Source organism: Polypterus senegalus, chromosome 18 (genome assembly GCF_016835505.1).
Source record: "Polypterus senegalus isolate Bchr_013 chromosome 18, ASM1683550v1, whole genome shotgun sequence".
In the NCBI taxonomy this organism is placed as follows: Eukaryota; Metazoa; Chordata; class Cladistia; order Polypteriformes; family Polypteridae; genus Polypterus; species Polypterus senegalus.
Genome location: NC_053171.1, coordinates 53,583,721 through 53,596,706, shown reverse-complemented (window position 1 = coordinate 53,596,706; position 12,986 = coordinate 53,583,721). Strand labels below are relative to the sequence as shown.

General features: G+C 43.0%; 1 protein-coding gene across 1 annotated transcript in view; it reads right to left on the bottom strand.

Moving 5' to 3' along the window:
- galnt16 (UDP-N-acetyl-alpha-D-galactosamine:polypeptide N-acetylgalactosaminyltransferase 16) overlaps positions 1-12,986 on the bottom strand; it is a 155,034-nt gene that overhangs the window by 92,661 nt on the left and 49,387 nt on the right. Inside the window, exon 3 of the mRNA XM_039741490.1 lies at positions 1,388-1,486. Within this exon, the coding sequence (XP_039597424.1) occupies positions 1,388-1,486 (99 nt within the window). The remainder of the gene's footprint in view (positions 1-1,387; positions 1,487-12,986) is intronic.

Genomic DNA, 12,986 nt, shown 5'->3' with positions numbered 1-12,986 from the left:
GTGTGGGACCTTAGTGATGGAAATTCTATCGTATGGTTTGCTTTTGCCACCTACTTTAGTATTCTGCTCAAAAAAAATCTAACAGACTGGGGTTTGGTAACTTGGTCTGTCGGATACAAATGAATGATATCCGTTTAGTGGGATTAGAGTGTCTGGGGACACAAGGAGATCAATGTCACCTGCTGGCCAAATGTCATTTAAGGAGGCCTCTGACTTCAAAGAGGAGTGTAAATGGAAATATCGGCTAAGAAAGCACAGACAGGGAGGCTGTGCATCTCATGATGAAGAGCTGCTGAGTAAGTCTCAGGGGAAGGGGCGTGCAGATGTTACTGCTTCAGACAATTCTGTGCTCTCCTGAAAGTCTGCAATTTTCTATTGAACTAAATTTCTCGCATTGTAAATACTGTGGCCTTATGGTGTTGAGGGATCAGCTTGAGAAACATCTACAGGAATACATGTGGAGAAGCCATTAGCAAAATGAGACCCCCTGAAGCTGCAATCCCAGCAAACTGTGTGTTAATCCACTTGTTTCCCATACATCCCTCACACAATGTGCCCAGGGTTATCCAACCCTGCAGCTTGTGTCACCTCACTGCCCAGCTAACAGTCACACCTTCAATCGGATGTCATCCATCTGTCTTTGTACTCAATCAGTTTTAACCATTTCATGGGCTCAGAAGGTGCCTCAGTGTATCCCCATAGCATTATGGGGTGCCGGTCCAGGCTAGGAATTGCCAATACAAATGCACATCTTTAATGTGGTGGAGGAAAACTGGAGTACTGGAAGAGATGGCCATGGTGACATAGAGTGGGCATGTAAATGGCACACAGGACAGTTCCAGAGCCAAGCAGTTCCAGAGCCAAGACTTGAATCCAATAGATAGATAGATAGATAGATAGATAGATAGATAGATAGATAGATAGATAGATAGATAGATAGATAGATAGATAGATACTTTATTAATCCCAAGGGGAAATTCACAACGCCATACTCTGAAGTTGTGAAGTGACAGCGTTAGACACAACACTACTTAAAACAAAATAAAAAAAGTCACCTCTATTTAAGAGGAACACAACAAAATATCATCCTGAACTTCTTTAACCTCTATATGTATCCAAGGTGGAGGTTCTTAGTGAGTGTTACCCCTAGAAGATGAATGCGTATCTTGTCAAAGAATTACTTTTCCATCAACCCATGGACTCCTTAAACAAATGAAGAATTTTTAAACCATGCAGTAATTCTTATCATGCAATGTTAGGAAAACGGCGTCCATTCATTTCCAGAATCAGCGTTGGCTTGCGCAGTGCCTGCCACCCATCTGCCCCCTCATCTTCATCAGTGCAAACAGAACTTTGGACTACTGGCTGAGGCTGCCCCCTTACATACCTCTTGATTGTCCGTAGGAGGGTGGAACGAGCTTCATTGTGAAAGGTGATGATGACACTGGTGGCTGGAAGGTCTGGGTCAAAGGTTATAGCTGCACACCTAGAAGAAGGGCACACAATAAAATGAAAAAGCATTAACAATTAGGCTTCTGTGGTAATCATCCATCCATCATCCAACCTGCTATATTCTAACTACAGGGGTCTGCTGGAGCCTATACCAGGGCACAAAGCAGGAAACACAGAGACACGGGGAGAACATGAAAACTCCAGGCAGGGAGGACCTGGGAAGCAAACCCGGGTCTCCTAACTGCGAGGCAGCAGCACTACCACTGTGCCACCGTGCCACCCTGCTTCTGTTGTATCATCTTATATTATACAAGCTGTCCCCTGTGGCTCTGCCCATGTAGTAGTGAAACAGGAGAAAAAATCAAATCAAAAGATTAAAAAAAAAAAAAAATGTAATTCTGGCCAAACAGAAGGTAGGTACCCTTGAACATCAAACGTTGGCACTGTATCTGATCGTGTTCAGCTCTGATGGGAGGGCGTGGGGAGAAAAACACATGGCAGTGATATCTCTGGCAATCAGCAGCTACCCTCTAAAACACACGGAGCTCTTATCTCTCTCTCAAAAACGTCAAACTTACTCCTTAACAATCTGTAGATAGTAATGTCGTCTGCTGAACAAACAAATATCGCTAGCTAAGTGGAGGCAACACGTGGCAATAGGTCGAGCGACTCGAGTAGAGGCTGGCGCATGCATAAGTTAGGAGGGCCCCGCCCCCTTCCCCTTGGCCTGCAGCCTCTCTACCACAAGTGAAATATGATACGTAGTGTGATGAGAGAAGATGCAACCGGAATGTTCAAACAAATTATTGAAAAAAACTCAATCTAAATCCGTTAAGTAGTTCTCTCGTTCGCCAGCTAAGTGGAAGTAAGGAATTCCCCAAGGCTGGCGTGTGAGTGAGGATGGCTCCGCCCGGCTCCCCACTAATGACGTCACACTTTCCTTACCCCTCGGCCCGCAGCCTCTCTCCCAGATTTGTGCAAATAAACTGGTGCCGCAACAAAACTATGATACTTAGTACGATGAGAGAAGTTGTAAAATCAGCCGGAATGTTCAAGAAAATTATAGAAAAAAAATGTGATCTAAATCCGTTAAGTAGTACTCTCATGAAAATCGGACAGATATACAGAGGCTAGAACTGAACTAATTGTGCCTTTGGTATCGATACGAACTTTTATTGCCAAAATGGTTCAAAAGTAAATAACGAATAACTTCAACACCCCTCCCGTCTTACTCCAATCTCGCTAGTGCGCTGCACTACGCACCACTTCCCTTTTCATAGCTGCGAAATCCCAATCCCATTGAAGCAATAGGATCCTAGTGGAGTCCCGACTATGTTCAAGAATTACCCCTGGTGAAGTCCTGATTGCGCTGAAGTAATATGTCCTTGTGAAGCTCTGATCATGTCAAACCAAAGGGGTGGGTGAGTCGGGATCCCAGTGAAGTCCTGATTGCACTGAAGCAATAAATCCCATGGAGTTCTTATTGAGTCAAAGCATGAAGTTTTGTTTCGTGAGACTACAAAAAACAAATGTTTTTCCACAACTGCAGTAGCGAGTGTCACTGAGTGGATTAAAAGGAAAGCTGACGTTTACTGCCGGTACTGAAAATCCTGTAGCAGTCGGGTGTTGTACCGTGTGAGCCATTATGGATGTAATATATTAATATATATATAAACACAGGGAACTCCAGTCTCTGTATTACATCTTGCCTGAACAAGGGGCCTGAGTTGCCTCGAAAGCTTGCATATGATCATCTTTTTGTTTAACCAATAAAAGGTGGCAATTTGCTTGACTTCTCATTGATGCTGAAACTCCTAAAATGCTTGCATTGTATAATTTTTAAAAATTAGGTTTTCTTTATATTTTACCAGTACTGGTATACCGGGCAACATTAGCTAAAACATTGATCTTGGTCTTAACCAAAAGATTACGTCATGTGATGCGCTGGAGAAGCAAAAAAATTAGGGTAGCTGCAACCTTCCCTCTTATAGCAAACTGAGAAGACACTATGGTTGAAGGGGAAAAGAGTGGCGACGACAACGTCTACTGAGCATGAAGCACATAATAAGAACGACAACAGCAGTGGCAATTGCTGAGTGCCGAGTACCGAGAAACAGAATGCACACGCAACAATGACAGGATAGCAAACTGACTTGTGCTCATGTCTTCACACCAAAGTGATCATTGGGGGTGCAAAATACAGAACCCCAATGGTGACATCTCCTGAACATCAAGCCAAACACAGGATGTGGTGCAGCAAAGAGGACTGACGAGACCTAAGCCTGAATACTACGACACAGTGACATGTCAAAAACACTCCATGATACACAGAATGCAATAACAAGGACAGAGAAATGCTTGCTAACAAAAATAAGTTGCGCACGCATACAATCCCTGCTTTTACATTCTTACATCGATGTGTAGCTGAAGAGCACCACTTACGACTTTTAGATCGGCATTGTGCTTACAGTGGGTTGGTATGTTCAGCTTGGTCTATACGACCAACCTTTATTGGAGGACTGGATGTCAGTGCATTTCTTTGTCAATTTAAATTTTTGACAGTGGACCTGGAATTAACTTAACTGTGGTGGGGCCACAGTCAAATATCCTGTGAAGCCCACTGTGAGTGTGGCATAACAGAACAAAGACAGCTCTCTAGTCTGACGTCAGGTCATGAAGTCTTTTGTAGGGGTTAATTGTGTAAATGCAGCATTCAGACAAATATTTAAAGCAGCTCTGCACTGTGTTCCTTTAATGTGTCACCACCCAGACAGCCAAATCCGACGCACTTCAAGTTCAATCAAACTCCTGAAGGAGGCTCTGGCTGCATGTTTCAAGGAAAGGCGTTGCGCAGTGCACTAGTGGGCTGCGTCCCATCCCTTTTCCAGCTGCCATTACATCATACATAGCAACAGAAACAAACAAAACAAAGAGGAATAAAGCTTTAGACTGGCAAAGAAAAAAAACAAAAAACAACAAGTTAGGGAACTCCCATCAAGGACAGCAACCTGTTGGATGTGTGTGAGTGTGTCTTCTCCTAGGAAGAGGTCTCTAATTCTCTGACCCTGTAAAGATGGCTACACTGCATGTGTCTGGGCACAGCACGTCTTGTCCTTTAACTAGTGGATTTTGGTAAAAGCTGCAATGCAAGTCTTGAGCCAGTGCTGAGTAAGACTAATTAGTCTCAGCTGGAGGAGTCAGGAGATAAAGAGAACTTCCATGGGGGAAACAGCAGACCCTCATCCACACCTGTACCTAAGTGTCAAAGCAGGAACCACCTCTGCTTGTCACTCCCCATTCTTGATAGACCTGTGAAACTGATGCACATGAAAGCTGAAATCTGAAGTGTGCTCCATTACTTCTGATGTGGGGAAACTGCAGTGGGATGGCACACTTGGTCATGCAGGTAACACAGCTTGATCTCCAGGCTGTCCCATGTTTGTGTGATACTGACAAGTGGACGTGGGACTCCTGTGCGCAGGTGAACAGCAGCAAATCAAAAGCAAAGGTGTGATGGATAAGAAAGTCTACCATCCATTATAGTACGATTAATGGTGAGGTAATTCGTCAAAACTGAATCTACGCTTAGATTTCTAACATTTAGTTGTTACTTTTATTTATTAGGAGTGCAGGACAAAGTTGGCATTGCTGGTCTGTGTTGATGTCGACATGTGACGAAACATGAATGGCAGTTAGGAGAGCAGATGGGGTTAGTCAGAGCTGGCAGGTGATCATGGGGGATCTGTTCAAATCCACTGCTCTTCCTGATGATCACAGAGGTGGTGACCAGAGAAGTACATGAAGGACTGTAGTGGAAGTTATTGAACACTGACCATCTTGTACTGGTGGCAAATAGTGAAGAAGAATGGAAAGACATGGAAATGGAAAAGTAATTTCAAAAAGATACTGAGTTATTAACCATGCAGCTGATTAGGAAAAGTTAGCGGTTCTAATAATGAGGTCACATGTAGTATGAAGATGGAGGTGCAGGCAAAGCCATGATAAGTCAGGGTGAGAGGGTTAGAGAAGAGATCCTGGGAGGGTGCAGAACAAAGTGAGCATGGCTAGGTTTTTAGTGGCCTGTTAAAACAGAAATCCAGCATCACCAAACTCCAAACTAATGACTGCATTTCTTAATACGAGAGTCCTTCAGTTATCATGATGTACATCTCATGGCCAGAGACTCCCTCCTACAAGGTAAAGGCAAGGTAAATAAAGTAAGAGCCTTACCGAGCAATCTGATTAATTACGTGCATTGCAGACGTTAAAACTGATCATTACTGTATATACTCACGGATAAGTCAGGGCTTGATTTTACAGTATAATTTCTGGTATTTTGTAATGTTGGTCTTATAAGTTGAATGCAGAAAAGCCATTAGGTTCCGCCATGAAGTTCCAATTGCGTCAAAGAGAGCTGTTTCATGAAATTTACATAACAGATTTTTTGCTACAGATTTTTTGCTACAGTTGCAGTAAGGGAGTTTTAGAAGTCATGGGTGGTGGGGATTGAGAGAAAAGCTGATGTATATTTCTGGTACAGAGTATCCCATAATGCTGGTAATTTTCCAGTACTTCTGTACCACGCAACCCTAGTAGTGACATCATGCATGTCTGTATACACCATAAATGATTCTCACATACGTGATGTGGATCGGGCAGTGCCATAAAGTGTAAGGCAGAGTGATTACAGTAGAAATCTGTACAAATTGGGCAGGTAGAGCAGATCAGTTAGTGACATTCCCATCCAACATGGCTGCTAGAGCTCCTTAATATCACAAGAGCCTTGCAAAGCATTAAGGGGCACTGGTGAATAAAAGATTACCGTATATACTCACAGATAAGTTCTCCTGCAGATAACTCGGGACTTGATTTTATCGTATAATTTCCAGTATTTTATAATGTTGATCGTATAAATTTAATGCAAAAAACTCACGCTATTGGTCCAAGAGATTATGATATGCTAACGTCCACCTGAGAGAGTAACCAGAGAGCATACTACCTTCCTCTTCTATGTGGGTGCGGCAATGCGCTGTATCAGTCAAAGTCGCTGAAGTAGCAAAAGAAATTGGAAATTGGTTGCTGCAACAATATTCGATGTGTCTGAGAAACTGATGCAAGATTGGAGGAAGCAAGAAGATAAAAAAATAAATAAATAAAATTAAGTGTTGCATTTTTGAACGGGCGTATAAGTTGGAGTCTCATTTTATGATCGATTTTTCAGGGTTTCAAAACCCGACTTATATGTGAGTATATACAGTAATTCCCCCATATTAAATTCTTACTTTTCCTACAGGAGCTTAGCAAACTGTGCACCACACACATCTAAATTAAAGACAGAGAATTCGGCCTATGCTTTTATTTCCTCCTGTAGAGTCTACTCCAAGTCTCTGATAGGCCTCCTCTCTAAGGTCTCCCCAATCTGCTGTGCTGCATGTGTGCTGACCAACACGCTTGAAAGACTCTCGCTTCACCCTAGTTGTGTTCTCTTTGCATTGGATGACAATCCACGTTTCTTATTTTATGTGTATAAATGTACAGGGAGATACACTCGAAAGAGGCCCTGAATAATTTGTAATAACTCTCGTTAGGATGAAACAATCTGAACGAAACAACATGCAATGTGTTTTCAGGATATGGAGCTTCAAACAAGCTGGGATGCCCCTGCGCCGGAGCAATGAGGTAGGCAGCCATTGCGACCTTTAACCTCCATTTGCAACTTCTGGGTGCATACTGCCCGTACCCCTTCACTCAGTCACTTGACTTCTCATCAGGATGGTGGTGTCCAGTATTGAGCAGCACATCTTCATGTTGCGAACGTATTGGGTCACAAATCCATTTAAGAGATGTCAGAATCAACTGGATGTTCGTGAGTTAACGTAAGGTTACTTCCAGTAATATGGAGCAATGTGTCATACATCGGCAAGGAGCATGGCAGAAATTAAGTCCTTCTGTGGCAACAGGGTCATTTCAATTTCACAGGGCTTTGGCTACCACGGTCGCTGGATCTGACACCACCAGACTTCTTCCTTTGGGCTCTGCTCAAAGGAAAAGTCTATCCGAACAAGCCTTGCACTGTGGAATATTTGAAGGAAAACATCCAACATGAAATTGCTTCTAATCACCCCGAGACGTTTGCCAATACGTACAGGAACATGGAGCGCCGCGTCGAAATGTGTCTGGCAGAAAACGGAAACCACTTCCAGCATCGCATGTAATGCAATCGATTACACATACGTCAAGGTACAGAGCGTATTTGTTTTGGTTCAGATTGCTTCATCCTAACGGGAGTTACAACAGAATATTCTTTCGAGTGAATCTCCCTGTATTACTACTGTAGCCCCTTGATCCACTAACCTTTAGGTGGTCCTGCAGTCGAAGCTGGCACCGCTGACAGGCCTTTCTGTTGTTGGCGCTCAGACAAAATCTGACAAAGCCTCTGCAAAACTGAGTAATTTTCTGGGAGATCGAAGGATATGTCTGTTTAATCTGCTTATGGATTTGTATGCATGGTGACTTGTTCTTATTTTTGTATAACATTATGTCATCTGAAATTTTGTCTAAGGATTCTTACACTATTATTGTTCTTAATTACTGTTGTAATATAGTTCTTTCCTTGTGATACACTTTGACATGAGTTTGTAATTTAGTGTGCTATATAAATAAAATGTTATTATTAGTATTAGCTGAACAAGTGATATGTAAAATAGGGAAAGGAGTATATCACCAAAGAGGATTTGTGTCTTCTCTTAATCAAAATAGAGTTCCGCCTTTTCTGACATTCTTATTTATCATGGCAGTGGAGAGTGGTGACATATTGCAGGTTAGAAAGACACACATTTAAGCATAAGGCTGGTGGTAAGGTTGTTCTCCTGGCACTTCAAGCAATCTTTGCTTCCATTTGAGAGATGGGTGTCATCCCAAGTGACTGGAAAACGGGACTTGTCGTCCCTATCTGGAAAGGAAAGGGTGATCACCTGGATTGCGGAAACTACAGGGGGATAACACTGGTCTCGGTGCCGGGTAAGATCCTTGCTAGGGTTGTCCTCAATAGGATCCATGATCACTGCTCACCTACCAGCGACCGGAACAGTCTGGTTTTACACCTAAAAAGTCTACCATTGACTGTATCCTGGTACTGTCGGTTCTCATCGAGCTCAAAATACGAATATCAGTAGAGTTTCTTTGCAGCCTTAGTAGATTTTTGTAAAGCGTTCGACTCAGTTGATCAAACTGCCCTGTGGGACATCCTAAGACTTTGTGGGATCCCCTCAAGGCTGCTGGATATCATGCCGGCCTGTACACTGGTACTGTGAGTGCTACACAGAGTGGAGGCAGAACCTCTGTGTTTTCACCATTTGATTCTTGTGTTCGTCAGGGGTGTGTTCTTGCTCTTACTCTGTTCAATGCTTGCAAGGACTGGATGTTGGCCAAGGTCATAGACTCCAGTGACTGTGGGGCATCTGTTGTTGAAGAAATATTCACTGATCTTGACTTTTCTGACTACGCTTTGATCTTTGCAGAGTCAATGGAGGCTCTGATTGAAGTTCTCGAGGGACTGAGCGAGGAGTCTGAGTGTCTGGGCTTGTGAGTGTCCTGGATAAAAATCATGAACCAGGCCTTTAATGACCTCTTAGGCACGGCCATCAGCAGTGTATCTGTCTGCAGAGAGAGTGTTGACCTCATCGAGAGGATTACTTACCTCGGCAGTGACATTCATGTCTCTCGTGACTCTCTATCAGCGCTACAATAGTTACAGGTAGTGGGATGAGGAGACAAACTGCTGCTTTGTGACTGCTGACATTTTGCATGATACTACAGTGAACTGTTTTTTACTACAAGTTTCTCAGAGAGCTGCTTCTAACTTGTAACACGTTAACTTACAAATTTGGACTTTCATTTAGAGAATTTTCACACTTACAGCAATGGCCTTGTGACTCTGCATTATAGTATGACACATTGTATGTAGATCGTCACGCAAGTGTGGCACTACTGAAATATGTGATAGCACTTCACAACAAGATGGGGGGCCTCTGCTAAAACTATTATTTCTTTCACCTGCAGGCCTGAGCAGAACATCCCCCCACCCCACCCAAGTTAGGGCATCCAAGCCGGGGGCCATGCCGCTCTTTCTGGTTAGTACTCTATAGAACTGGACGATCTTGATAGACCTTTTGAAATATTATTAAAGATTGGAAACTTTCACTTATTTTCAAGTGAAGAAATCATCAAAAGGACGTAAAATTGGGTAGACCTAATTCTTGTAGTCATGGAAACTGAATAACTTCATGCCACTTGAAATTCAACGCCTCTCATGTTCCCATTAATTTTAGTATGGACCTTCCTTCTTCCAAAGGGTTCTCTACCACATTAGTGGTCTTCAATAGATTCTCGAAACACACTCATGTTACCCTGCTTGGAAAAACATCCGGCAAAATCCATGCATACGACAGCTTCCTAAATTCATTTATTTCAAGAAACTATCAACGGCCATTGATATGGTAGTGAACCCTTTGGAAGGAGGAAGATCCGTAATAAAAATCCATGGGGACAAAACAGCAGTCTGAGTGGGTGCTACTGTTTTATTTATGGACGCCTTCATACTGTAGATTACACAGAGAATTTGCTCGGTTATGTGTATACGTAGGTGCCAAGAGCATTCTGTTTGCCATTTGCATGTTGCAATTGCAAAGATTAACCGAAAGACAAATTCAAGTGTCAAACAAACTTTGAGAGCTGCTAAGTAAATCCAAGTATGTGTTGCAAGTGTGTGATAAGAGGTCAGTGGCAAAGTGCCATTTTTAATTATTGATTTTTATTGATTTTTAAATCAAAAATGGTGTCTCATGAAGTGCGGGCTCTGATTGGGTGTGGCTGCCTGCGAGCACATGCCTCACTCCGGGGTTGATTGGGGTGCTTGACATATCACGCATACAGATGTAAATGCGAGCAGATCAGTCAGGCGCCTCATTCACACCTCAGAGTCGACAAAGCACCCAATCAGGGAGGATAAAAAGGAGCCTTAACGGTAAAGGAAGGACAGAGAGAGACAGAAAAAAAAGATTAATAGAGGAGAGAAAGACACAAAGGTTAAAGGAAGAGATGATAAGAGATGGCAGGATGAGAAGTGAGACACAGCAGAGGAGTGTGTGGCCGACACTCAAGACGGGGCTGAGGTTTGTTCCTACTGAGCTGCTGGGGAGCAGAAGAAACCAAAAGCTCCCCGACGGACAGGGAATGGAGCAGAAGGAGTGTGACTAGGGGCACGAGTCAGGTTTGTGGTGAGAGTGTGAAGGATGACTGCGCTTGTTGGCAGGTGTCTCTGGGGGCTCAGTAGACCCTGATGGGTGAGCAGCAACAGCAACAACAACAACATTTATTTATATAGCACATTTTCATACAAACAGTAGCTCAAAGTGCTTTACATATTAAAGAATAGAAAAATGAAAGACATAATTATAAAACAAAATAAATCAACATTAACATCGAATAAGAGTAAGGTTCAATGGCCAGGGGGGACAGAAAAAACAAAAAACTCCAGACGGCTGGAGAAAAAATAAAATCTGTAGGGATTCCAGACCATGAGACCGCCCAGTCCCCTCTGCAGCAGAGGCATCAGGTTTTAAGACTGTTGCACCAGGGCTTGCGACTTTCTAAAGAACCGCTTCTTGCCTGTGACTTGGACCTTGTTTTATGGATACATATTTATTTGGACTTGTAACCACTCTCATTGATTTTATGGATTATTTATTTATTGGGACAATGTGATGCTGTGTACTTTTTGTTTTTTTTTTTTAATTAAAAGCAAGGACACTATTTGCACCAACCCCTTGCTGACTGTGTATATCTTCACTTGCCTGGCTCATCTCGGGACACGACTGTCGACAGTTACGGGCTGAAGGACTCCCAGATGCAGCAAGGGAGAGTGGAGCCGACCAAGACCATCACAAAGCAGCTGCTAAGCAAATTCACAACCTTATTTAGCTCACCAAACTTGTAGATTTCAGGCCATGTCTTAGAGTGGCAGCATCGCAGGGCTCCAGGTTTTTAGGTTGCCATTCATGAGAGGCAGAGGACGGCTGATCATTAAAAGTACAGAAAGTTTAAACAAACAGAAAGAAAAGGCCAGGCGAGAGATGAGCTAAATCTAAAAAGGCAACCCCCCTAAACCACAGACGGAGCACAGGGAGGAGTGAAGGTGCAGACAAAAGCAAATGCTTGGCATACAGACTGCAATGCCCAGACGGTGCCATCATGCAACACATATTCGCTAATGGCAATAAAACAAGGTAAAAATAACGGCATGGTCAAGGAATTCTTTTTGGCCTTACCAATACAAACATATATTTTTCAGAAATTAGGGTGAAAATACATTCTTAGTGACTTGAGTGGAAAAAGAAGACAAAATGCCATCAGGCCTGAGTGCCACTTGTCACCATCTGAATCTCGCATGACAAAGTGGCACTTACACCACCCGTACGAGGTGTCAAGTCCACTTAACAGACAGGAACATAGTGCTCGACATTAAGGGGGTGTCTGGTAGCGTGGATGTGGTCTAAATTAGTAACCCAACTTCTTTGTGAACCTCATCTGTGCCCTCTCTATGACTTTGAAGCACAATGCAGGTGAGAATTTAACAGAATTTGGCTTACAACCTCCAGAACAACCACGAGCCACCTGAAAAGGATGTCAAATTTGGGATTCAATTACAACCAACCATCTACAATGGGCATCTCCCTGTTCGGGACATCTAGTAGTTGTGAACCGAGATGGACGAAACTAAAGCGAGGAGACAACAACAAGCTTTGTTGGGCAATTTTATTAAAAGACAAGTGTCCATGTGCAGTTAAAACATTACTTTTGATTCTGATTTGGCAAACTTGGCTAATCCCCGAGGTGGCTCTTCAGTCATTCAATAAACATGTTGATAAAAACGGTGCATTCAATAAATAGTTAAAACGCAACATTAAAATCCATCTAGTGAACCTCCCATCAGAAATGAGACACCACTGGACTCAGCCACCTCGGCTCTCTCTAGCTCATCTGATGAGAGGGTCTGAGCACACTCTCACTCTCCTGGGCTCTCTCTGCTTTCTTTCTTTTTCAATTTTTTTCACTCTGTTCTACTTTTACTGACTTTTTTTTCTGGTAGAGTAGGCGCTGCGATGATCTGAGCTGATAATGAGGGATAACTACGCTGATCTCTCAGTTGCATGTGCTGGCTTAATTAGCCGATTCCCCCATTAAGCACTCCAGGCCTTGCCTCACCAGCACTACCAGCCAGAGTCGCCATTGCCCACATTAAAAACTGCACTTGCTGTTATGCACTAATATTTATTTATGGAAGAAACTGCACTGTACCTTCTTTTGTTGAACATTTTGATATATAAAAGCACAAAGCACTGTTCTGCACCATCTCTTGCTGTATGTGCAGAGAGCATCCTCAGTTACAAAGTCATGCAAGCTGCAGCTAACCCGGACATTACAAATATGTCTTGCAAGTGGGACGAATCATTCTCTATAGCGGTTTCCGGGAC